Source organism: Athene cunicularia (genome assembly GCF_003259725.1).
Source record: "Athene cunicularia isolate RWA chromosome 8 unlocalized genomic scaffold, athCun1 chr8_part1, whole genome shotgun sequence".
Taxonomy (NCBI): domain Eukaryota; kingdom Metazoa; phylum Chordata; class Aves; order Strigiformes; family Strigidae; genus Athene; species Athene cunicularia.
Window position 1 is genome coordinate 11,204,074 of NW_020799109.1, and position 25,090 is coordinate 11,229,163.

Genomic DNA, 25,090 nt, shown 5'->3' on the forward strand with positions numbered 1-25,090 from the left:
AACGGCTGGTGCGGCGCGCCCGGGCCGGGCCGGCTGACCACTCCTGTGCTTATTTTAACGTCAGGAGTAGTTAAAGCAATGAAGTAGGTGTGTGAAGATGTGAGAGTCACACTGGAGCGGTGCCATAACAGGGCTCTTAATCTTTCCGAGTGAGCGAGGGCACGTTGGGCCTTTCACGCTGTCGGCCTCTGATTTTGAATGCCCCTAAGTCCCACTTTTCCCGGCTCTGGGGGCTGTCTGCTGGCTTTTTTTTAACAATGGTCTTCAGGCTTTCCTTAAGACTTTATATGCCACTACTAGGTGCCACGTTAAGAGGGCTCAGTTTAATTTCCTGTATCTCTACACTGGCATAAACTCTGTATGAGGTGGGATGGGGGGACCTGGGGGCATTTGGAGTCGATGTGGCTGAAATCTTGACACTTAACAAAATCTCTTTTGGTAGCTGAGCAAAACATACTTGTCCTGCTGGTTTCTCTGGAAACATATATACTCTAGAGTTTGTTTAAAATCTTAAATCTGCAATTGGTTGCTTCTTTGAAACTGGATCTTACACTATTTATGTGCATGCTGTAAAAGGTGCGGATTCAGATACAATATTAGGCTATTAAGTCTTAATAAAGATGCTTCAAAATCCAGTAATTTCTTTAAATGCTCGTATATACACTGACATATTGCCCACATGTATGTATTTCTGAGCTAATTCACGTTCCAATTAGATACTTACAAATTCCATATAAAGCCGATTTTATAGATTACTTCTATGTTAGAATGTGGTATCTCAACATTTTACAGTTTCACTTAGTTGGTTTTGCTGTTTTTTATGGACTCTTATTTTAAGAATTTAAAAGTTAATTGAGAACTCAAGAACTTTCTGGAGTGGTGCTTGTGATGTGTCGTTAGGTGAATTCCAGTGCAAGCAGCTGTGATACCAGAGTTTTTGCGTACATGTGCTTTCAACCTCTTCTGGAGGGTTAGGTTTGAAAAACTGAACCGAGAGAGTTGCTGTCTCTTGTGTTCGAGCCGGGGGCTGCCTGCCCCCCCGGCGCTCTCCCTGCCCTGCAGCTGCCTGCACCAGGGCGCTGCAGGATGCGGTGAAGGCAGGACTATGAAGTCACGCGAGGGTCAGGCAGGAGGTGGTAGCTTTCCCTAGGTGAAATCACTTGCAATAGCAAGTGAAAATGAAGGTGAATTGACTTGTGGATTAAATGCTGAATCTTCATTTCCCAAAGTCTAAGCAGCTCTTTGAAGTTTATTTCAGTAAGTGCAATCACACAGTAAACACTTAATACTCTCCTAGCACACAAGTCCCAGAGCAGTTGAGATTTACTAAGGTTAGCACTAAGAGATTAAAGCACTTGATGCCAAATGTGGTTTGTCCATCTCTTCAGAAGTGTTCTACGGCACCCTCAGAACTGCGTGGTGTTTGGCAGATGAGGGTAAATGGATTAACTAGCTTATTTCTAGCCTATTTGGACGTACAAGACTGCTGTCTTGCCCTTCCAGGCAATTTTAACTTTACATTTGGCAGGCAGTGGGTCAAGCTTTTTTGTCAGTACTGAAAGTCAAGGTTGAGAAAACAAAAAAGCCACAAGTGGTAGGAGCAATATTGCACTATGTAAAATCCTGCCTTTGCTCTTGTAGATTGATATTGATGATGTGATAACAATAAATCCTGAGCTATCAAAGGAAGTACCTGCTGCAGATGTGAAAGAGAACCTTCCTTTGCAAGAGAATGTAACTGTACAGGTGAGTGATGTAGTCTCTCCTAAGGTATTAACATGTCAACAGTGTGGGTCTTGTTATAATATCCTTATTTATAGTTTTTAAAGTCTTAAAGTTTGAGGTCTCTAACTTGTCTTTCCTATCTCATAGTTAGACTTTGGTTAGAAATTCTTCTTTTGTCACTGTTGTCTTGGAGTGCTGTGCTAGGCGTTTGCAGCTTCCTCCATTTACAGCATTCATTGCTTTTCAGAAACAGAAGCGTAGAACAACCCTTTCAAAAATTCCCGCTCCACGGGAAGGTGAGTAAATGTTATTTTCTCTGCTATATCCTTGTGAAACTGTGGTGGTCTTTCATTGTATCCATAATAATCTACTTTAGTGCATCATAAGGCTGCTCATTCAGGCAATGCTAATAAAGAGCATGCTGTCTTATACCAACATTTTGGAATCCTGAGTGCAGAAACTTTAACAGAAACTTTGTTAACAGATTGCTGTCCTGCTTCTGTGAGCTCATGTTTGTTGATATGTTGCCCTTTTCTGCAGCACTGCTGTAGCTATTCCTTGATATTGCTTTAAATGTCACTAGACAGTTACTGTTGCAGTGAGTTTTAAACTTTCCTATGGAGCTTTGCAAATGCCACAAACAACAAAAGGTAAATGGCAGTTATTAAGATTAAAAGTGTCAAAAGGAGAGTGGAAAGGGCAAGAAGTAAATAGTGGTGACAAATGGATGTCTCTTCTTTAAACAGTCCCCCTAGACAATAACTAGAGCTTTATCCCTGGAGACATTTCAGACCAGGCAGCCAAAGTGCCAGCTGGTGTGCCATAGCTCGGTGATTGTGTGTCAGTACAATGTTTTGAGCAAAGACAGAAGGGAAGATAGAGATGTCAGGGTGTGGGATTGCTAATGAATTGTTTTCCCTGAGCTGTCAGGAGTTAGAAAACTTCCGTTTTCTACCTTCTTTTAGCTTATTAGTTGACTCTTTTGGCTTTTTGAATTGCAGGTGGTAGCATTACAGGTCTGTTTGTAATACACTTGTGTGATGCTAGGTTGAATGGTTGCTAATCTAATGATTTACTTAAAGTGCATGGTTAGCCAGAACTTGTCTTTTCCATGCAATTGAGCTGTAAATGAAACAGCTGGGCTTGTCTGGCCTCTGTTGTATGCCATGCAAGACAGGGAAGCTGGTACCAGAAGACACAAGGACTTTTGTACTGTTATCGGAGAGACGGGAGTAGTCCAAGAAGCTTAATGTGTCAGAAGTTGATCTCTACTAGAGCATCCTGATCTTTCTCAAATTCAGTGAACTTGCCATAAGTTTTGTGAACTGGCAAGCAAAATGATGTGGTAAAGTTGTGACTGTCTCTAGACAGGTCAGTTAATGGAGGTGGATAGCCAGCTGGAAAAATGAAGGTCCAGTCACTGATGGAAAAATGTCCTCACAGAGGTCACAGCTTTCCTGCAGTATAGAATCTAATTGCAAATCTGAAATAGCTGTTGCCTTTCCTACTGGCACAGCCTTGTCCCTGAAGACTTGCTCAGAGCACAAAGTCAGAGAGAAGCAAAGTTTTCAGTATTCCTCAAATGTTATTATCTGTTATTATAACTAGCTAAACCCCATGAGTGTCAGTGAGTATCTGTCCTGTTGCAAACTCTGCACTGCACCAATTAGGAAGCTAAAACTGGCTTCAGGCTTTAGTTCTTGGACTAAACAAATTAAAGATCAGGAGGTGTTCCATCTCATTCAGAGAAGTGAGAGAAGCAGAAGCAATGTTTCCAGGATGAATTAAAAAGCAGTTATTGCCTTAGTTCTCTGAATCAATAAGAATTTTGGACGATGCTGAATATCCTCACATATGAGAATGACTTGAATCAAACCCATTTAGGTGCAGCAAATTCTCCAGCTGGTATACCTGTCCAGGAGCACTAACATTTACTGAAAAAGTGCTGCTGAGTTTGTGATGAGATCAGCTCTGGACATGTGTGACAAAAGCAAATGGAATAAAATGCCATTTCTCAGTACAATGAAACTGATGCTTTTTGTTTCTAAAGTTGCAGCAGTGACAGCTAATGTCTCTGCACCTGAGCAGAAGATTCCAGGTAAAGAGTTAAGAGATGGGAGCACTGAATTTTGTGGGTATGGTTCTAAGGAATTTGATCCAGAATTTAAATTAAATTGACCATTGGTCTGAAACAGATCTGGGGTCCTTTGAAATCATAGTGATTTAATTCTGGATAAATTCTTGATTGCTGAAGGTGAAGGTAGTTCTAGCTTGCATATCACATTTCTGTTTTTCTCATATCAGATTTGCTCTCCTTACAAATCTATTGAGGTGTATGTTCCAATCCCTTCCCTAGGGAGCTTTGTGATGGACTTGATCTCAGTGAAGGAAATACCTTGGCACATGACAATGGAGGCTGCCCATTGCAGCAAAGATTTGCTGCTGTGATTATATAGTCTTTTAGCTGAATGTAACATTTTCAAACTCCCACTCCACTGTGTACCATGCACACTGTGCGTAGGTGCCATGATGGTGGGTGTGATGCTGCCCATGACCTGTTGCCAAATTGCAGTGCTACTGTCACCATCAAACAGTTAATTCACGCAGCCCTGCAAGTGTGAAGCTTCAGAGGATTTCCCAGTTCCCTCCTTGTAACTTCCTTCTTCCTTGATATTAAGGTTCTAGAACTGCCATACTAGTGAATCCTTAGTGGTATCTGAAAGAAATTCACTGGAACTGCAAATCTGGAATGAACTGTTTGCTTTTCTGTAGTGGTGTATTTCATGATCACTTTTCACCCACCTGCCTTGTTTTTTCCTGTACTTTGCTAACGCATCAGAGATCTGAAAAAGGTTCTTTAACCATACCTTGTACCCCACTGTTCTGTACTTTGTGAGCACTTGATTACTTGCAAATGTCTGAGTGTTTGAGGCATGATGCTGACCTTGAATTTCTGTTTCCAAAGCTGTTCGGGGCCGTTCCAGGATGTCTGTTATCACAGAATCACAGTGCCCCCTCCAGGAAAATGAGATGGGGGTGGATCCCTGCACTTCCACACAAACCAGAAACAATTTATCAGTTCCTGGTGAGTGGAGAAAGAACCCACTATGAATTCTCACTATGAAGCAAGATGCTTTGTATGCATTAGGTAAACTGCAAATCCCAAGGGGATGAGCAACTTCTGTTCCTTCATATCTAAGTCAAGAGAGACCTAGACGTCTGCACTGTGTAAATACCTGGGCCTTGTAGCTGAAGGGGTTTTCAAAGGACTTTGGAAACAGTGTTGCTGAAAAATGTGCTTTATTAGCCAGCGGGCTGCCCTTATACATGTGAGTGGCCGTGGTATTCACAGGGCTAGAGTGGGAAGAGGAGTGTGTTAACACTGCTGTAACTATACTGGTAGTAGATTTACCTATACCAGTTGAGTAAAGCAAGAACTTGAGCCTACTTTAATTATAAAACTGGAGCTATTTGTCTTTACCAGACCTACCCAATGAATAGTTGGGGGCAGCATGCCATGTGTGTTAAGCTCTGCAAAGACACTGAAATAAGAAGGTCGATATTAAATTCTTGTTTAGTTGGTGTGGCCTTGATTTGTAGCTATGAATAAAAGTTGGTGATTGGCAAAGGATTAAAAAAATTATTTGCACGCTTACCACAGGTTTTAGATAGTTTTCTCTTCTGATCCAGAATCAGAGTTGAAGAATGCCTGTAGTCTATGAAGCTTTACAAATTATAAAATTATTCTTGAACTTTGGGGTCTAATTACTGGGTTTGGTCTGTCTTCTTTCTGCAGCTGGCCGAACAAGGACTCGCAGGCAGAGCTGTGCTACAGAAGCCTCACTGACAAATGGAAATGGAAATACAGAGGATCATTTGCCTGCTGCTAGAACGAACTCTTCAGTGAGCCCAGGTACCAGGGAGCAGTGGGTGAGAACTGACTCACCAGTCAGCAATGCATCACTACCAGTTTGCTGCTTTGTGTGCTCAGAGACTAAAGCTCTGAAATGGTGGCTTTGGCAGTAAGACTGAATATTTTGATTATTTATCACAAATGTGTAATTCTGTTATAGCATATTGCCTCAGAAATGCTGCTTTTACTTTAGAGTGGTAGTATGACTTCCTAGACAGTTTCTGTGCTAGGTAGATGTGGTTTGGGAAGGAAATGCTGCAAAATTAATGACCATACTTCTGAAAGTAATTGTTTCCTGTACAAGTTAGTCTGGAAAAGTTGAAATATTTGTATTGTGCTTAAAACCTAGTATGAAAATTTAATACAATTAAATGTTTTTATTTTATCTAGTTCGGAGAAAATCTAACATCGTTAAAGAGATGGAGAAAATGAAAAACAGGAGAGAAGAAAAGAGAGCTCAAATTAGTGAAATCAGAACAAAACGTGCACAGGTGGAGTACTCTATAATACGCCAGTAAGGGGAAATTCTATTGGAGACTGTATCACAATAGTTGAAACTTAAAAAAAAAAACCAAACTAAAACATATTTTGGACAGGCTTTGTTCTTAAAGCTGTACATAAGGATGGATTGATCCAGAAAGTTCTGAATCTTGTGAAAGATTTCTGGTTGTGGACAGCTGATTGTTTAGTATGTGCTGGGGCTTTTTTGCTGTAACATGTTAATTACCTTCACATCCATGGTCTTTGCATGCAGGAATATGATAGCAGCTGTCCAAACTGGGAGTTTGCACAGATGATCAAGGAATTCAGAGCAACTTTAGACTGCCGGCCAATATCTATAACTGATCCAGTAAGTAAATTCTGAAGCTACAAACTGCAGCCTGTAGACAGAGTTCTTTTTGTACTGAAGATTTTGGCGTATGAGCAGTTTAGTTCATCACTGCACCTTGGAAATCCTCTGAGCATACTGTGATCTTGAGGGACTTCGTGGTATATGTGAGGTCACTTACCTTCCCTATTTATGGCTAAGCTGCCTTGCATTACTTCACACATGCCACTAGTAAAGAGCTTGCACTTTAATAATTATCATGCAATGATTTGTGTGATAACATCAGTATTTTTCAGAGCTTGTAAATGGCAGAGCCTACTACATAGTAACTTAGCTTGTTGTAGGTATAATTTAAAGCAAACTATTGCCCTATAATAGAAAGTGTCATTGTATGTAAGTCATATTAAGTAATTTTAAACTAGGTCAGAAAGCAGAGGAACAAAAATAGAGGTCATAAACTAGAAAAACAAGGCTTGGTCAATATCTTCAACAATTATGGCAGTAGTGTTTAATACCCAAGAACAAAGAATCCCTGTCTAGCAAAAGCCTTGTTATGGTCAATGAAAAATGATGGCACTTAAATTCAAACAAGAAAGTGGGTGTGGACTAGCTTAGAACACATATTGGTTTGTGTGCCTGCATCTTGTGGGGCTGAGTGCCAGCTGTTTGTGTATCACTGCAGGACAGGAGAGTTTGTCATCTTTGCCTTACCCAGTAGAATATGCGCTTTCCCAGACTCAACTGATGTTTATCTGTGCTGCACAAATAGCTAAACTTACTGCATCAGTAAAGAGCTCCAGGCTGAAAAATACCTCTGGGACAAATTAAAATAACTGCCTGATTTTGACCATACTTGCAGTATTGATATCACAGATTTTGCTGGAAAGCTGGTCGAGGGCTAAAGCTTCTAATTCTGATACAGAATATTTGGGGCACTTGCTATAGCACAGCAGCATTTCTATCTGGTATGTTGGAGCATACTATGTAAAGGTCAGTTGTTTGTAGTGTTTCTTTTGCACTGAATGGACTTTTAAGACTTACATCCCAGCATGTGAGTGGGTCTGATCGGTAGCAAAGGCAACTCTGATCAGCATATAGAAAAGATGTGAGGGAGCGTCAGATCTTTCTCTCTAACACTAAGTAGGTGTGGGTGTAATTGGGAAATAATTATTACTTGTTTTAATTTTCTGTTAGATAGAAGAACATAGGATTTGTGTCTGTGTGAGGAAGCGCCCTCTCAATAAACAAGGTAAGCGTAGTGACAGAGCAGCTCTGTCTTGGAGCAGTTTGACATTGCTTATTCTTGTTAAAACTGAGGGTCTTTTCTGTCAACAGAACGTCTGAAAAAGGAATGTGATGTTATTACTGTTCCGAGCAAGTGTGTCCTGTTGGTGCATGAGCCAAAGCAGAAAGTGGACCTAACAAAATACCTTGAAACCCAAGCATTTAGATTTGACTTTTCATTTGATGAATCATCTTCTAATGAGATGGTTTACAGGTAATGTTCTCATTGGGAACAACTTTTGAGATAAAAGCATGGAGCTATGGCTAGATGGCATCCTAGCTTAAAGAAACTGCTAGCAGAAATAAATATTAAAACCCTTTCTGGAGGAAACCAACGGACTGAAATGTCTAAAGCTTATTTTTGGCATGCTGCTGTTTTCATAAGCATTTGCTTTTATTTGTCTTTTTTAGGAAAACTGATGAAGCAGAGTGTGAAATTCTTGCCTTAATTGTCTTTTACCTTCTGAAAATCCAGGTTCACTGCTAGACCCCTTGTAGAGACCATCTTTGAGGGTGGGAAGGCAACGTGCTTTGCATATGGCCAGACAGGCAGTGGCAAGACACATGTAAGTTTGTTTGGTTTTTTTTTTTTCCCAAGGTCTCAAATCTTCTAGCTTTATCTAATGTATTTAAAGCTCCTTGATGATGATAATGAGTAAGACTGTATAAGGAGTTTGGATCTTGGTTTTATTGTCTTATAGCTAATGCTTTGTCAGTTGTTAATCCTCTTTTTCTATAGTTCTATGTATTGGTGGGTTTCTTTTGAGACTGTGAGGAAAATCGTGCTAAAATCCCCCAATAGCTGACTTTAATATGTCAGGATACCCTGTCTTAGTGTTAGTCGTGGCTATTCCTTGCCTCAAATGGCTGTCACTGCCTAACTCCAGTCTGCGAAGTGGGGCTATCAGCCTACATCTGAGACAAAGGCTATTGTCTGTACCATGCTTGGAGGCATTCCAGGACTTTAATGATTATATAAGAATAAGCCTCTTGTTGCACATAAACGTTAAAGTGAACTGGTATTGTTCGTGAAGTGGGCAAATTAGTGGGTTCCCTTTCTAACCACTCCTTCCAGTCTACCAGCTGCATTGTCAAGCCACCTGAAGATTGTGTGTTTTGCCTCAAAGTGACCTGCTCTAAGCTTTCAACTGTTTGTTTTTTTTTTAACTTTCTTCTGGAAACTATAGGGAAGAAAAGTGGGAACCTCTCTTCCCTCATAACGTTATAGTAGAGCCTAATCTGCTGTCTTGTACTGCAAGAAGCCTTTACCCCAAACTACAGTGATCTGGACTAGGCTACCATGCCAATTTGAGTAATCAGAAGGCTGCTGTCATTCCAGTGTTAGAGGCAACTTTTAGGCTAGGATCTCCTATCATTAGTGCTATGTAGTGAGCTATAAATCTCTTCCAGTAATCCAGAGGAACACTTGGAATTTCACAGAACTTTGGACATAGGCTGCTTTCATTACACTGGGATGGGCAGACAAACCTACTCATCCGAGCATTGTTACAATAATACAACTGTGAGGCACAGAAATCATTGGCAATGAAGTTACTTTCCCTTTGTGTTCCTAGGGTGTAGAACTAGTGCAAGGACAATAGTTGTACCCTGAGACTGGAGTGTTGCATATTAAACTCTTGTAGATTAGGAATGTGTCATGGGATTGAGTTGTGTTATAAATAATCGACTCTGTTTCATGTAAAAGGCATAGAGCAAGTCACCAGGATAGCACCAACTGAAAATTTTTTGGGGATTAAGGGTACTTTGCTTGGAGTTAAAAGGTATTTTCTGTTCTAGAAGTTGGATGCATTTTGATATCACATGTGAGCTTTTGCAAGTAGTAGTGAAAATGTTACTCAACTTGCATCCTAAAAAATGAGGCTTTGTTTCTTCTAACCAAAAGCTATCTGGTTGCACTGTCAAGGCCATGCATTTCCCCTTGAAGGAACAACTGTTTTGATTTTGCCCTACAGAGCCTTATGGGCATTCAGCTGCTGCTTTGCATAGCCTAGATCTTTCTGAACCGATAGAGAAGTGGCAAACTAATTTTATCCTGAATTGAACTGTTCTAATCATCTTGCTGACATCAGAGCATATGTATGGTAACTTCCTAGTATGTTCTTGGGACTAAAATCAGGTAGCCTGACTTGTTTGTACCACATTTTACCTCTGGCCTTTTCTCTTCACAGACTATGGGTGGAGACTTCTCTGGGAGAACACAGAATGCCTCAAAGGGCATATATGCTTTTGCATGTAAGTTGATTCTTCTTTAGATATGAAAATCCAATTAGTGCTTGTTTTTCTTAACTACATAAGATCTGGTTTTGTATGGTTATTAAAAAATTTCCCAGTAAAAAGATATAGATAGATAGATAGATATATATAGATAGATAGATAGATATATATGTATATATATATATATATATATGTATATATATATATAGAGAGAGAGATAGATAGATAGATATAAAAGTATTTGTGTTTTCAGTAATTGGTGGTGCTTTTTGCAGGAGGTATGATTTTTTTTTTTTTTTTTTTTACAGTTTCACAAAATATTTTCCATCCAGCCTGTAAGTTTCTAGGTCCACACTTCACTTGCCAGAAGATATTTGTTTTTGAGCCAAAGAGATGACATATTTTCTAGTTTGGCATTTGATGGGCTGAATCATTTAATTTTGATTCTTCTGCTTTGTTTTTGTCTCAGACTAAGGATGGTGTTTGGAAATACCTGACTTGAATGCTACCCATTTCTTATATAAAGCTTGCTATACAGAAAGCATAGGAATGTATGTGTTATGTTGCTTCCTGTAAGCATTAGATGCAAAAAATCTAGCACATACAAAATTATTTCAGATGCTTAGAAGCCCCTCCTTGATATAATGCCTAGAAAGCACCATGAAACCTGACCTCCTTGACCTTCCCTTTAGAAAGGCAGATTGTGAAACTAGTCAGTGTAGCGAGGCAGTTGAAAGAAAACCAACTGTTTGCTGGTCTCTGAGAATTAGTTATGACTCGCCCTGAAGGAAAGTCTTTGCTTTTCAGCTTCACTTCAAAAGTCTGAAGCCTAACTGCATAAAGCTGTACTGGATCCAGTCAAAGGGTCAGCCAAACAGCAGCAATGCAGATGCTTAGGGATGCATGTTTTCTAGACTTTCCACAAGAAGTGCTTGAAACACAAATACATATTTTTTTTTTTTTAGGCCTGTCCAAACAAATATCAGATCCCAGTGTTCTCCCCACTCAGTAAGGATTGATGTCTGTGGGTGACATTAGCAGTAGAAACTTCCATATCCCCCTGTGTTTTCAGTCCCTGGATGAGGATGCTGCTGGAACTGTTCTCCAGATGGTAGCACAGCACTAACTGTTTCACTAGCATTTGTTTAGGATGATTGTCATTCAGCTGCTAGACACTGCCTTATGGCTGCACAATATTTCAAAGTAGATCAAGTAGCAACTAGAACATGGTTTAAACTACTTAACTAAACTTCTGCCTTTTCTCATAGCACAAGATGTTTTCCTCCTCCTAAACCAGCCCAGGTACAGGAATCAAGACCTGGAAGTCTACGTGACTTTCTTTGAAATATACAATGGAAAGGTAATATTTGATTTGTTTTTTTTCTTTTAAATCTTGACCTGACTACTTTGAATGTTTTGTAAGTAGCTGAGTGAAACTTTCTAGTTTCTATAGTTCTGTAGTTCTGTATAGTCTATTGTTTGGAATTGAATTGGAAGGCTATGTTAAATGTGCTGATTCTACATGGCTTTTTAAAAAGATAGTGCAAAATACAAGGAGACTTTGTTCAGATTTGTCTCAATCTTGTTGCCTGAATATAGGTGTTTGACCTCTTGAATAAGAAGACAAAGCTTCGAGTCCTGGAGGATGGCAAGCAGCAGGTCCAGGTTGTTGGTCTCCAAGAGAGACAAGTCAGCTGCGCTGAGGATGTCATCAGAATGATTGAGATGGGCAGTGCCTGCAGGTTTGGTGCCTTAAAACCAAGTTCTGTTGTATCTCCATATCTAGAAAAAATATGTAATGCATGTAGCTGGTGCTTTTAGACTTAAACAGAAGCTTGTTGTCCCCAATAATAGGCAGTCACTGAGCAGCACCTCTGTATAAGTACAAGATGATGGTTACAGAATAAAGGACTAGCAGGGATTGGTTTACCCTGCCTTCCATAGAGAAGGTCAGAGTTCATGGTTTAAATGTCCTCATGTAACTCCAGGAAGAGAGAAATTATTCACATGAAGATGGATGCCCTGGTGCCACAGCTAAACAGAGCAGTCTAGCTGCTTTCTAGAAGTATAAGCTAGTTTACAGGAGCACAAGTAGTTCCCCATGGGCTTGTAAGATCAAGGAAGAGCAGCTGGCATCAACCTGTAGTTGCAAAAATGCTTTGACTTAAGTGCAGGCCAGATGAGCTATTCCACTGGCAACAAAAATGCTGCATATCACTTGGATCTTGTCTGAAGAATCCTGGAAAGCAGGTGCTAAGGGAGAGATGTAGTCAGGGCTCATCACCCTGTCAGGAAGGCTGTGGTCAGGGCAACTCTACTATTGTACTGGTGCCTTTAATCAGGAGCTAAAATCTGTATTAGCAAGTCTTATCTGTCTCAGTTAAGTTGCAACTGCTATGGAAACAACCCTAGGAAAATGAGAACTCCCTGGCTTCTGGATTACACTGCATGCACAGATATGCACATCCCAAAAGCTCATTCAGCACTTTGCTGTGCACGCTTTTTTGTCTGACCATTCAGCCAAGAACTATTTAACATTTCAGATTCCTGCCTCACTTTAGGACAACCTCCCTCCCTTTCCCCCAGCAGTAGGGATGCAAGTGGGACAGTGAACCTGCCAGCCTTCTCAGGAAATAAAGGATAGTGAAGGTCAGAGGGAGGTTTATGGTAACTTCTAAGACTCCAGTCTGTGTCTTGCAGTGATGGGGCAGGTGCAGTTGCACAGCAGAGGTAAAGTGCTGAGCTAGCTTGGCTGGAGAAGGGGATTTACTGTGGCTGTAATGTGCCAACACAGCTAATGCTCTTTAGTGGGGAGCTTGGCTGAGCCTACTGTGTAATGGCAGATGCATTAGGAGAATGACATGTGGCCTGCTCTGAGGCAGGGAGATGCAGTGCTGAAGCCATGTCTTCCAGCTCCAAATGCATGTAAAATGTTATCAGTCAGAAAGGCATTCCAGTGTAGGCTGTCTGAGTTGAGCCAGGCAGATTAAATAGCCTTAAATCTCTACAACTGGGGTGCAGGTTCATGTTTCTCACAGCAGTCTTTCTGTAGTCTTATCAGAGGTAATTCCGTAATTCATGCAAGCTTGAGGTATTAACATGTGGGATAAAACTGGGGAGGTTAAACAACTGAGTGGATGCAGATCTTACCTAGTGCTGTTGGGACCTGTTGTATCTTCTGTGATGCAGTTCTAATGCTTGTTTTCATCTTTGCTGTAGGACATCTGGGCAGACTTTTGCAAATGCTAGCTCTTCACGGTCACATGCCTGCTTCCAAATCATACTACGCCGAAGAGGTAAACTGTCTGGCAAATTTTCCTTGGTGGATCTGGCAGGAAATGAGAGGGGTGCAGACACATCTAGTGCTGATCGGCAGACACGGATGGAAGGTGCAGAAATCAATAAGAGCTTGCTGGCTTTGAAGGTGAGCTATAGCTCCAGGAGAAAATAGTGCTAATCAACACATGGACTCTGTTCAACTCTTGGCTTATCTATTCTGTTTCTTTAGAGTACAAGGGAAAGGAACAGCCAAAAAGATCCTAGTTTAGTATGTTAACCCTGAAAATGGTGTCTACTTCCATTTAGAATATTTCTAGGAAAGCAGTGCAGTCTTGTCAGGCCATTTTAAGCTTCATTCAGGTTGTCTTTTTTTACGTATGATGGATATACTAGCTACCCTGTGAGAGTCAAATACCTGGAGTATATTTAAAAGGCTATGAAGTACTTAGAGCAACAGAGATGACCATTCTCCAGCCTGCTAGGTTTACCAGCAATTGGTGGTTGATAGCTTGCAGAGCTGTTTGAGAAGAGATACAGATCTTGCATTCACAAGACTTATCTTTTTTTTAGGAATGTATCCGAGCTTTAGGGCAGAACAAATCTCATACCCCTTTCCGGGAGAGCAAGCTGACCCAGGTGCTAAGAGACTCTTTCATAGGAACAAACTCAAGGACCTGTATGGTGAGTATGCACATAGCACAAACACACTGCTTATGGGTTCTGCAGTGTGACCAAATAGCTGCATGTACTTCTAGAGTGAGAGGACTTTGAAGTCAGAAAGCTTCAGTTCTGTACAAAAGTCATACAGTTTCCTCCTCCACTTGCCCATGGTGACAGTTCAAAAGCTGGCAAGTTTTGCCCAGCCCCAGCAGAAGCAGGGCTGCAGAGGTCACCTTCATACAGTGAACCTACAATAGAGCCTGGTGTGCTCTCAAAGGGCTTTGCTTCCTGCAGAGGGTGTGGCCCAGTGGTTGTACACAAAGCCAGCAAAAAGCTGGATACAGGGCCACTGACATGTCCCACAGAAGCTGTGAAGAAGAATAGACTTGGCAGTTGTTTCAGTTCTGACCATTCCTCTAACATGTCCCAGCTGCCTGGTTAGATCTGCAGGACCATTGACATGAGCAAAAGTCAGATGTGGGAGTCACCAAGGTATTTTGTTCTGTTTGCAGATAGCAATGATTTCTCCAGGCATGAGTTCATGTGAATACACCTTAAACACACTGAGATACGCTGACAGGTAATGGCCTTTCTGACCTGGGGATTCTACTTTTGTTGCAGAAGGTGTTCTGGCTACTTTTATTCTGACATTTAGAATATTAAGTTCTCTTGTTATTGCAATTTGGAGGTTGGTTGTTAGGAGCAAATTATCTTAGAGCTGTCTTATGAAACTAACCTGGGTGTTTGTGTGAGACATAACTGGGATTGTATAAAACCATGACTTATGTCTACTTTCCTCAGAGGAGTTATGTTTCATGCTAGACTTTGGAATGCCCTGTTTTTTTTGTAGGGAGTTTACCCTGTTCTGAATGGCTACTTCCATGCCCTTTACTTTTTGGAGTACTTTGGGTTGCATCTGGAAGGGTGTTCTGGGAATGAGTCCCTCGCACAGCTCTACAGGTGGCATAAAACACTTGGTGTTCTTGATGGATTTTGATATGAGACAATAGGGTATGGTGCCTTGGAGACTTTGGGCAAAGTCTGAAGGACCCAGAGAACTCAAATGTCTCGAAGCAGATAGTGGGGGTATGTTTTGAGTTGCCCCATGGCTGACCTTGGATACCTGCAGAGCAAGGTAGATTTGCAGGGACTGAGCCCCAGGTTTCCCTGGGGGTCTTGCTGATCCCTGGAACCCCTGTAACAGAGCAGTGAGTGTCTCCCAGTCTTTATTTCACATGCCTCTACACCTCTCTGGTGAGGTGACAAGTAAAAAGACTGTGACTTTGTCGTATGTTAACAAGATGACACTTGCACACTTCATGATTGGTAGCTTTCCTTCATTTAGTTCACAAAAGACTGCTTGGTTCCTTCCTGGAAACTGTTCAACTCTCTGAAAGGATGTCTAATTCTTGTCATAAGCATTCAGGAACATTGAATCTTGACAGATTCCCAGATTTGGTTCTGGATTGAAGATACATTTCTTTCTTCTGGTGGATGGTCATTCCTGCTCACCTGGAAGTATGGGACAAAATGCAACATCTGATTTAGCATGACTAGACTAAGAGTCTAGCCTTGAGTTGGGTTCTTAGCCAATGCACAAGGCAAGTTCAAGTTAAGGGGTGTATTGGGCTGAAACTCACAGTCTGAGGAAAGGAAAAGGGAAAAAGAAAGCTGATGCTAGTAACTGGAATGAAATGCCCAGCTGATATGACATCTACCTCTAGTACCATGTCATCAGCCATGGCTTTCATCCTTATAGACCTATTCTGGCACAGTGGGTCTTTGAGGAGAATCAACCTTATTCCTTTTGTTTCCATACTAAGTTCTCTTAGTTGGTCATGGCAGACCCAGCTGACATGTGGCAGACAGCTTCTGTGAAAGGTGTGGCTGGCAATTAGCATTGTGTACTTGGACATTTTACTCCAGGAGAGGTCCTAGATTGGGCATGGAGGCAAACATCCCTCAGTTTTTTCTTCCCTTTCTTCTTGTTGCAGAGTGAAAGAGCTCAGCCCTCATAATGGAGGTGGTGAAGCACAAAATCAGATGGAGACTGAGAATGAAGAAACAGAGACCAGCAGAGAAGGCTCAGGTCACAGTGTATGTGTGTGGAGTGGGCTAAACAGATCTCAAAGCTGGGAACAGCTTGCTGTTCTTACTTGGGTTGTTTCTTGCAGCTCTCCAAGGATGAGGAAGAAGATATCTCTCCCCACATGCTCAACTTGCATGAGGCTACGACTCAAATTAATGAATTGGAGGAGAAGATTGTAGAACAGCTTAGAGAACTGAGACAGGTACATGGAAGAGGCAAGCCCAGCCCAGGCTGCCTTCTACATGTTGATAGCTTGTTGCCTTATCTAAGCTGAGTGCTGCTGGGTAGGCTGTGGGCTGTACTGCAAGATGCTGTCAGTGGTGTTATTTTTTTTCCTCACTGACAAGTTTTTTCTGCAGTTTCCTGCCCAACTGGTTAAACTGGAGCATTTCAGTGTTTGTGGCCAGCTGGTCCCCCTTGCCCTCCAACTAACAACCTCTACTTGCTGCTAATGAGCACTGACTGGTACTGCTCTGCAGAAGCTCAGCTCTGATTGATGTACCAGACTTGAAAAAAAACCAATTGAATTTCTAGAAAGTCAAGTTCTCATTGCTGTTATCCTTGTAAATATAGAGAATGACGACTAAACTTGACTACCTCTTGGGGATCACAGAGAAACCAGACTATGATCTTGAGACCTTTGTGAGCAGAACGAAGCACTTCGTAGAGGAGAGCTCAAGAAACGTCCTTAGTGTCAGAGGTATGTTAGTGCCTGTCTCTGACTAGCACTGTCACAAATCTTTTTTTTCAATGACCTGAAAGTGACACCAGCATACCTGTGGGGGTTTGAGCACCCAGTCCTCCTCTGCATAGCTTATGGTTTGGGTTGCTTTGTTAGATGATCATAGGGACAGAGCTGAAATGTCCTACTGTCTGCACTTTCTAAAGTAAAATTTTGGCTAGTAACTTCCACTGGCTTTGTGCTGCCATATAAAACTCCATTCCCTTGAGCAGAATGCAATATCCACCAAGAGCAGATGAGCTGAAGTCTGTTTGGCTAGTCAGTTATATAGTTTACCTTTTGTCTTGCCCAAAGAACAGACTGAGAAATATGTTCTAGGCATTCATAGGGGTATGCCCACAGTTTCCACTCCTGTTTTCACAGATATCAGGCCTTAACACTCATCCACTTACAAGTGTCTGTCAGGCATATACTGAGATGCTGTGTCTGCCAGCACCTGCATTTGTATGCCTTTGCCTTAGTATAGGGCATTATGTGATGTGCAACAAAATCCCTCCAACTGTTCAGTTCTGACCCGCTTTAGAGACTTACCAGCTCTGTGCAGGAGGATGTCAGCTGCCTGTTCCCTGAGAGCTGTCTGACTTTGGACTGTGCTGGTTGAAGCGGTGGTAGAGAGGCAGCCAGGCAGATGTACCAGTTTGGTTGACACATGGTAACAGAGTGCCAAGTGCATAGGCTGCCTGGCTAGGATGGGGGAAGCTACAATGGTAACTGCTACTTTTCTGCCACTGTTGCAATAGCTTTGCCACTTCAGCTGTTACAGCTGCCACAGTCTTTCCCTCAAAAACAGGGGTGTGAGGGTTTTTCTTTTAATGAGGCTGAAAATTGTGGCATCCAAATGAAGTGTTAACCTGAACTAGTGAATTTTCTTCAACAGACCTGGCTGTCCTTGCATTTCAAATGCAGCCCAAGAGTGGTATCCCTCCATTCACCATGTAGCAGTGGTGACAAGATAAGAAGAGTAAATGCCCAGCTACCCTCTTTGCCTTACCGGCCAGGGAAAGCTGGCCCTCTGGGATGGTTGGGTTAGTGGCATCTAGTTTGAACTGCAGGCTTGAAACTGTTGAAGAGTAGAAATGAACAAGTACAGCTGAAGAGCTTTGTGGGACCAGGAAAGATTTGATGGTGGCTGAGCAGTCCTTGCCCAGCTCACTTTCTTCTGTGGCCTTTGCTGAGCTGCTATGGGGAAGAGCTGGGCTGAGTTCAGCTTCCAGGTCAGTCACCCAGTCACTGTGTCTTTTACAGAAACGTTGGACGCCCTGGGGGCAGCCATGCAACTGGAGGAGCAAGCCAGCAAGCAGATGAGATGGCAGAGGCCTTAGGAAATATAGCAAAACCTGGTTGACAAGCAGTCTTCTGTATGTCTTGCATGTTTTTCAGTGGTTTGTGTAACTCCTGTTTTAAATGTGGTAGTGTGGGTTATGCGTGCCTGAGGGCAGTGAATGTGGCAGCCTCTCTCTTCCTGGCCAGAGTACTCAATAGAGAGTGCTAGAAACACCCTCTGCAAGGCTTGGGGAGGGGGCCTGAAAGTGCTAGATGTGTCACTTTGCTAGTGACAGTGGTCTCTTAAAATAGAAATAGATATACATGTATAATTTTCTAGTGTACATAAAACCTTTCCAGATGTGCTTAAAACTTTGCAATGCTGTTGCAAGTTTGGCTTTTCTAGAAAGAATGTGGACTATATGTAATTGTAAAAAATCAGTATTTTAAGAAGTTTGATAAATAAATGTTCCTGGATTTAATTCTATCTTACAAAATATATTTCTTTCTGATTTTGGTAAAATCTAAAGACTGACTAGTTTTGTAGAGATAGGCTGATTTCTTGGATAAAGTTTTTGAAAGTCTTTACACTTGTAATGGTTACATAAAATCACTCTAAATTGTCTCTTAATTTTGAGATTCTGCTGGGTAGAACTTGCCTAGCAAAGGGAAACCTGGTTTAGAGGGTACCTATCCCACACATGAGCAAAGCTCAGCCTGTAGTGTCTCAGCTCTTATGCCATCAGATATGTAGGAGGGGCCACGTGAGAGTTCCTTGTACTACTGAAGTTTACTTAGGCTTTGACGGTAACCCCAGGATGTTACTTCACATTTTTCCCCATATATTTCCCCTGGTTAACATGCCACATAAAATACACATATTCAGTAGCCCACCAAAATCTGTGTTCGAGGGCAAGAGTACAAAGCTGGCCACTGGCTCAGGTGCAGCAAGGTGCTGCTATGGCCTTTGTGTGCAATCTGGGTCCAGGTGGCCCCATACAACCTGTCCTCTGGGAAGGAGCAGGTGGGGAGGGGGGAGGACAGATGGGAGGCATGTGCTGCTGTCCTCTGTTTTGTTTGTTCAGCTCACTCCAGGGTTTGTCTCTGAAAGGACAAAACAGCCCTGTGAGCTCTGGGTCCAGCAACACAGGATGCAGCTATACAAATATCAAATTACAAAGGAATTCTTCTACTGTTACTCTCTTTTTCCCTAAATGCCCACCCTGGTTTCCTGCTTCCTGAGCTGCCTTCTCTCCTGAAAGTGAAATTTAAGTGACTGTGCCCCTATTTCTGCACATACCTGCAGACTGCATCCTTGCCATGTCTCTGGGGATGTCTACTGTTTTGGAGGCCAGCTCTTCAGCCTGGACTGGATCCATTTCTGTGTACCAGGTCTCAGGACTGTCCTGGAAAAGGCAGAAAAAGAGTTAGGATCTTACCTCACTGGCCCTTCAGCTCACACTTCTGACATCAAGTTCCCAATGTTGCAGAAATAGCAATTATCTGTGATCCCTCCTTCCCCTGTCTTGGGGCTGAGTCAGAGCACTTATCTTCCTGAACACTCAGACTGAGGTGAACACTTCTCAAAGGGTAGCTTGGTTTATTTCTGGGCTCTCAGGCAAGGCTGGATTTCTTGTGAAAAGAAATACAGTCCCTACATCCGCAAAACAGTCTAAGGTCCTTGGGCCACTAATAAATCCTATAAGGGAGGCATATTTACCATGAAGCACTGGAACAGTGTGTGTCCTATTGCCTTCTTTATACACTCCTCCACAAAGGGAAACATGTGGACAAAATACTGCAACAGAACAGAGAGTTGGGATAAGATGTGAGTGGGTGTATAGAGGGTAGAGCTGCAGGGGTGATGTGGCTCTAGATAACCTGTGTCACACACCAGGAAATCCCTGACCCACCACCTTTAGTGCTGGTGCTACTGCTGGCGCTTCATGAATACACCAAGAGGAACTTGTGGGTCCCTGTTCAAGCCTCACCTTGTTTCCCTCTGCTTTCCCCCTGTGCCAGTTCCCACCTTCGTTGTCAAGAGGAAGGGGGGGTGTTCCAGTGCAGTAGTTGCCAGGGAGTTCACCCTGCTCTGCTCTTGGTGCCCGCTCAGAGGAAGGGTGCCCTGACCCTCGGCAGTGCCAGGTAGGCTTGCAAACCCTCTTTCACCCTGAGCAGACTGCTGCTCTGCCATTGTTCATTCAGCCCTTCTCATCTTGCTGACACGGTCCTCCCCTGTGGCTGTTCTACAGGCAGCGCTGTGCTGAGGCAGGCCAAAACTCTTTACCTGGCACCAGCAGGAAAAAATAACCTGCCTATAATTCTGTGCTGGTGTCTTGCTCCAGGCACGTTGTCTTGGTTAGCCCCTTTGCTCTGTCTGTGCTTGCTACCCACAGAGAGCCTAGGGGTAGAAGAGAGGTGTGAGGGCCAACACCTGTGAGTGGCAGGAGGGAGGCAGATAGGAGTGGAAAGAGAGCTCTTTCCTGAAGAAAATGTCACTTCTGCCTTTTTGACTAAGCCTGTGTCTGCTATGCTTAGGGAAGAAACCCCATGGTGTAAGGAGACTTTCTGCTCAGGTGCTCTGGGAGCAGCCCCCATGCTATGACATACACAGAATCACAGAATCATCTAGGTTGGAAAGGACCCTGGAGTTCTAGTCCAACCGTTCGCCTAGCACAGTTCCCACCTACAGCATATCCTTAAGCTCTAAATTGACCCTACTCTTAAACCCCTCCAGGGATGGGGACTCCACCACCTCCCTGGGCAGCCCATTCCAATGCCCAAAAACCCGTTCTGGAAAGAAATGCTTCCTAATATCTAATCTGAACTTTCCCTGGTGCAACTTGAGGCCTCTTGTCCTGTTGCTTTCTACTAGGCTAGAGAGGCTCATCCCCAGCTCTCTGCACCCTCCTTTCAGGTAGCTGTAGAGGGTGGTAAGGTCTCCCCTCAGCCTCCTCTTCTCCAGACTAAACAATCCCAGTTCCCTCAGCCACTCCTCATAGGACATGTGTTCCAGACCCTGCACCAGCTCCGTTGCCCTTCTCTGGACACGCTCGAGTCATTCAATGTCCTTTTTGTAGTGAGGGGCCCAAAACTGAACACAGCAATCGAGGTGCGGCCTCACCAGTGCCGAGTACAGGGGTCAGATCCCTCCCCTGTCCCTGCTGGCCACGCTATTGCTGACACAAGCCAGGATGCCATTGGCCTTCTTGGCCCCCTGGGCACACTGCTGGCTCCTGTTCAGCCGGCTGTCAGTCAACACCCCCAGGTCCCCCTCTGACTGGCAGCTCTCCAGCCACTCCTCCCCAAGCCTGTAGCGCTGCTGGGGGTTGTTGTGGCCCAAGGGCAGCCCCCGGCATTTGGCCTTATGGAAACTCCCCCAGTTGGGCTCAGCCCATGGCTCCAGCCTGTCCAGGTCTCTCTGCAGAGCCTCCCTGCCCTCGAGCAGATCAACACTCCCACCCAACTGGGTGTCCTCTGCAAACTGACTGAGGGGGCACTCGATCCCCTCGTCTAGATCATCAATAAAGATGTTAAACAGAAGTGGCCCCAAAACCGAGCCCTGGGGGACACCACTCGTGACTGGCTGCCAGATGGATTTAACTGTTTATCACAACTCTCTGGGCCCGGTTGTCCAGCCAGTTTTTTACTCAGTGATGTCTGCGATTGTCCAAACCTTGAGCAGCCATTTTTACCAGGAGAATGCTGTGAGAAACGGTGTCAAAAGCCTTGCTGAAGTCAAGGTAAATTACATCCACAGCCTTTCCCTCATCCAATAAGCAGGTCGCTCTGTCATAGAAGATCAGGTTTGTGCTGCTGTGTACCTCCATGCTCACCTCCAGGGAGATGCTGGCCTGTCTCTGGCTAGCCACGTGGTCCAGGTTCCCCACAGCAACCATCAGGCCATGTACCACTTTCAGCTGGATCAGGTCTTCAGCCACTTCTGCTGACTCCTTGGCTAACACTGCAATGAGATAGGCCATCAGCCCCTACCCCCTAGGGTGGAAGAAGCACACAACAAACTGAGTGTGGGCCTTTTGGTGTGACCCCAGTGGAAAACAATGTGTTCCTATCCTGCCCTCGTGGCACCGACAAAAATAAAGAGTGTTTGGCTGTGCATGGGTCAGCAATCATTTAACGCATGGGCTTGCTGAGAACTAATTGTTTAACGATCAGCAGGAGCTTCCTGGTGTGTATTACAGTCTAGCAAGTTTCTTGTGTGACCATAAAGAATCCAGGACTCAACCACCGCCACCATTACTTCTGTGAGCATGTCCCTGGAAGACACTCCAGTATGTCTCCCTACCGCCAAGGGCTTTGTGTCATCTGCTTTTGCAGGAAAAGTGTTCTCATAGCACTATCTTGTGGACACTGCAGGAAATTCACATCGAATTAACCAATTTTAGCACAAATGGCTGAATTTCCTTGAGGATTCTGCAGTCAATCATAGGCACTAGATTCTTCCATTGGGTGGCTGATGTTAAACAGTGTTTCACTGCTCACTGGTTCCCAGCTACATGGAGAACACAGTGGCCTTGTGCAATAGAGCACCCTTCAGCCCCGTGCTCTGGCAGGACACATAAACTGAGCCATAAAGGGGTCACTGTGACAGCAAACAGGGCCAGAGCAGATGTGATTCCACATCTCCCTACAAATAACACTTCAAGCCAGCTCCAGTATCAGAGAGGGTCTGAGAACTGCTACCTCCAGGTGGTGTGTATTGGGTTTGCATGGCAAGGTTTTGGTGATGGGGGGGCTACAGGGGTAGCTTCTGTGAGAAGCTATTAGAAGCTTCCCCCATGGCAGATGGAGCCCATGCCAGCCAGCTCCAACACGGACCCACCGCTGGCCATGGCTGAGCCCATCAGTGACGGTGGCAGCGTCTCTGGGATAACATATTTAAGAAAGGGGGAAAAAACAGCACAACGACAACTACAGCCGGGGAGAGGAGTGAGAATGTGTCAGAGAAACAACTCAGCAGACACCAAGGTCAGTGAGGAAGGAGGGGGAGGAGGTGCTCCAGGCGCCAGAGCAGAGATTCCCCAGCAGCCCGTGGTGCAGCCCATGGGGAGGCAGCTGTGCCCTGACCCAGGGAGGTTAATGCTGGAGCAGAGGAGGACCCCACGCTGGAGCAGGTGGAGGCACCTGAAGGAGACTGTGACCCTGTGGGAAGCCCACGCTGGAGCAGGCTGCTGGCAGGACCTGTGGGTCCATGGAGAGAGGAGCCCACGCTGGAGCAGGTTTGCTGGCAGGACTGGTGACCCCGTGGGAGACCCACGCTGGAGCAGTCTGTGCCTGAAGGACTGCGCCCTGTGGGAGGGACCCACGCTGGAGAAGTTCATGAAAAACTGCAGCCCATGAGAAGGAAACACATTGGAGAAGTTCATGGAGAACTAACTGTCTCTTATGGGAAGGACCCTACCCTGGAGCAGAGAAAGAGTGTAGGAATGCTGCCCCTGAGGAGGAAGGATCAGCAAAGACAACAGGTGATGAAATGACTGCAACCCCCAATCCCCATCCCACTGTGCTGCTGTCAGGGAAGAGGTAGAGAAATTGGGAGTAAAGTTATACTCGGGAAGATAAGAAGGGTGGAGGGAGGGAAGGTGTTTTAAGATTTGGGTTTATTTCTCTTTATCTTACTCTGATTTGATTGGTAATAAATTAAGCTGATTTCCCCAGGTTGAGTCTGTTTTTCTCATGACAGTAACTGGTGAGTTATCCTGACCCATGAACCTTTCATTATATTTTCTCTCCCCATCCAGATGAGGAGAGGAATGATAGAATGGCTTTGGTGGGCACGTGGTGTCCAGGCAGGGCCAACCCACCACCCAGCGGCTCTGCCCTATTCCTGAACACACCCCATCTCTAAACAGCCTAGGACCCGAGTCTTAGCAGGGCTGGGGTACTCAGCCAGAGAATAGTGCCAGAGGTGACAAGGTGAATGCTCCCTGGAAGAGGTCCCAGTCCTTCCCTACCCAAAGTCCTTTTTATACTCCTGTAGATTTTGCTCCAGTTTCTTACCCAATGGCTTTTGCAGCAGCTGCCTGCTGAACAAACACCAGCACAGGCTCCCTCAGGCACAGTGCGGCTGGGTCTGCGTGAGAAACATTAGGAAGGTGAGAATGATACTTTGAAACGCTTCTAAGATGTTAGAAGCGAGGGGAGGTGGCGTTACAGTGCTAGCATGAAAGGAGGATGTAGTTTTACAGGAAACACGCCTTAGGGAAACCCTGTGGCTAGGTAACATACACAGTACGCATCTGTGTGTGATGCCCACGGGTCAGAGAGCCTGGGGCACTGCTGCCCGCTCTGCTGAGTCGGGGAGGAAACCGCCGGCGCTGGGACTGTTCATCATCCTTGCCCAGCAGACAACAGACCTCAGCGGGTCTCTAGAGGGCTGCACGCCGGCACCAGTGCTGCAGGCAAGCACTGCCTCAGCCCGGGGAAGCCATTGCCCCTGCCCCTCGCCTCAGGGGACAGGCCCCTGCACCTCTTCCCCTACCAGTCAGGGCGATGGCTAAACCCTGCAGGAGATGAGGGACCCTGGAAGAAGCACCCCCGGGAGAACACCCTTGGTTGCCCCTGCAGGCTGCAGCCTGCTGTGTACTGGGAGGCCGTGGTCAGCTCTTCTACCCTGGAAGGTCTCGTCGTAGAAGGTCAGTGTTTTCTTTCCGGGTGGCATCAGTAACGCAACCAGGTCCTTCAGCAGCCTGGCCGGACCTGGTGGGCCAGGAGAGCCTTCAGCAGCTGGATGGCTGGAGAGTGGGGAAGCCAATGTCAGCACGGGGGGCTGCTTTAGGAAACGGTTTGTGGAGTGAAGCTAAGGACTGGGTATATGCCCCAAACGCACTAACACTCGAAGCCATCAAAAAGAATTCGTTCTATTTTTAACCAGAGAAAGGGGCAGCTCCACCGAAATGGAGCCTCAAAAAATTCATCGACACTCGTGCTTGTTCCTCTCCACGGAAATCTTTAGTAAAAGGCGAAAGATTTATACGATATGAAGAGAAACCGGAGTATAAACAACGCTCCCCCCCACGACACACCGCCCGCCTGCCCCACGACACACAA

The 25,090-nt window shown here is 44.5% G+C and overlaps 3 protein-coding genes and 1 non-coding gene across 6 annotated transcripts in view; 1 reads left to right on the forward strand and 3 right to left on the reverse strand.

Moving 5' to 3' along the window:
* RPS8 (ribosomal protein S8) overlaps window positions 1-390 on the reverse strand; it is a 4,713-nt gene extending 4,323 nt beyond the window's left edge. The window contains exon 1 of the mRNA XM_026853900.1: window positions 381-390. Within this exon, the coding sequence (XP_026709701.1) occupies window positions 381-390 (10 nt within the window). The remainder of the gene's footprint in view (window positions 1-380) is intronic.
* A 1,006-nt stretch (window positions 391-1,396) lies between these two features.
* KIF2C (kinesin family member 2C) lies at window positions 1,397-18,504 on the forward strand. 3 transcript variants are annotated; one of them, XM_026854041.1, is made up of 21 exons: window positions 1,397-1,436; window positions 1,642-1,746; window positions 1,973-2,021; window positions 3,776-3,823; window positions 4,691-4,810; window positions 5,522-5,638; window positions 6,029-6,129; window positions 6,393-6,488; window positions 7,662-7,716; window positions 7,803-7,965; window positions 8,227-8,317; window positions 9,941-10,004; window positions 11,255-11,346; window positions 11,586-11,728; window positions 13,206-13,410; window positions 13,836-13,946; window positions 14,438-14,505; window positions 15,920-16,022; window positions 16,100-16,216; window positions 16,588-16,714; window positions 18,002-18,504. In XM_026854041.1, exons 1-21 carry the CDS (start codon window positions 1,431-1,433, stop codon window positions 18,076-18,078), a joined length of 2,058 nt encoding a protein of 685 aa, XP_026709842.1. In that variant the 5' UTR covers window positions 1,397-1,430; the 3' UTR covers window positions 18,079-18,504. The 3 variants fall into 3 exon arrangements, with proteins under 3 accessions (XP_026709842.1, XP_026709843.1, XP_026709844.1); XM_026854042.1 differs by having other exon boundaries at window positions 3,782-3,823; XM_026854043.1 differs by lacking the exon at window positions 3,776-3,823.
* ARMH1 (armadillo-like helical domain containing 1) overlaps window positions 15,407-25,090 on the reverse strand; it is a 16,038-nt gene continuing 6,354 nt past the window's right edge. The window contains 7 exon segments of the mRNA XM_026854044.1: window positions 15,407-15,437; window positions 19,320-19,425; window positions 19,740-19,817; window positions 21,856-21,985; window positions 24,041-24,113; window positions 24,653-24,733; window positions 24,736-24,774. Coding sequence (XP_026709845.1) covers window positions 15,424-15,437; window positions 19,320-19,425; window positions 19,740-19,817; window positions 21,856-21,985; window positions 24,041-24,113; window positions 24,653-24,733; window positions 24,736-24,774 — 521 coding nt within the window. The 3' untranslated portion in view covers window positions 15,407-15,423.
* On the reverse strand, window positions 24,925-25,039 carry LOC113483194. The gene has a single exon (XR_003398977.1). It is a non-coding gene; the product is annotated as a U5 spliceosomal RNA (small nuclear RNA).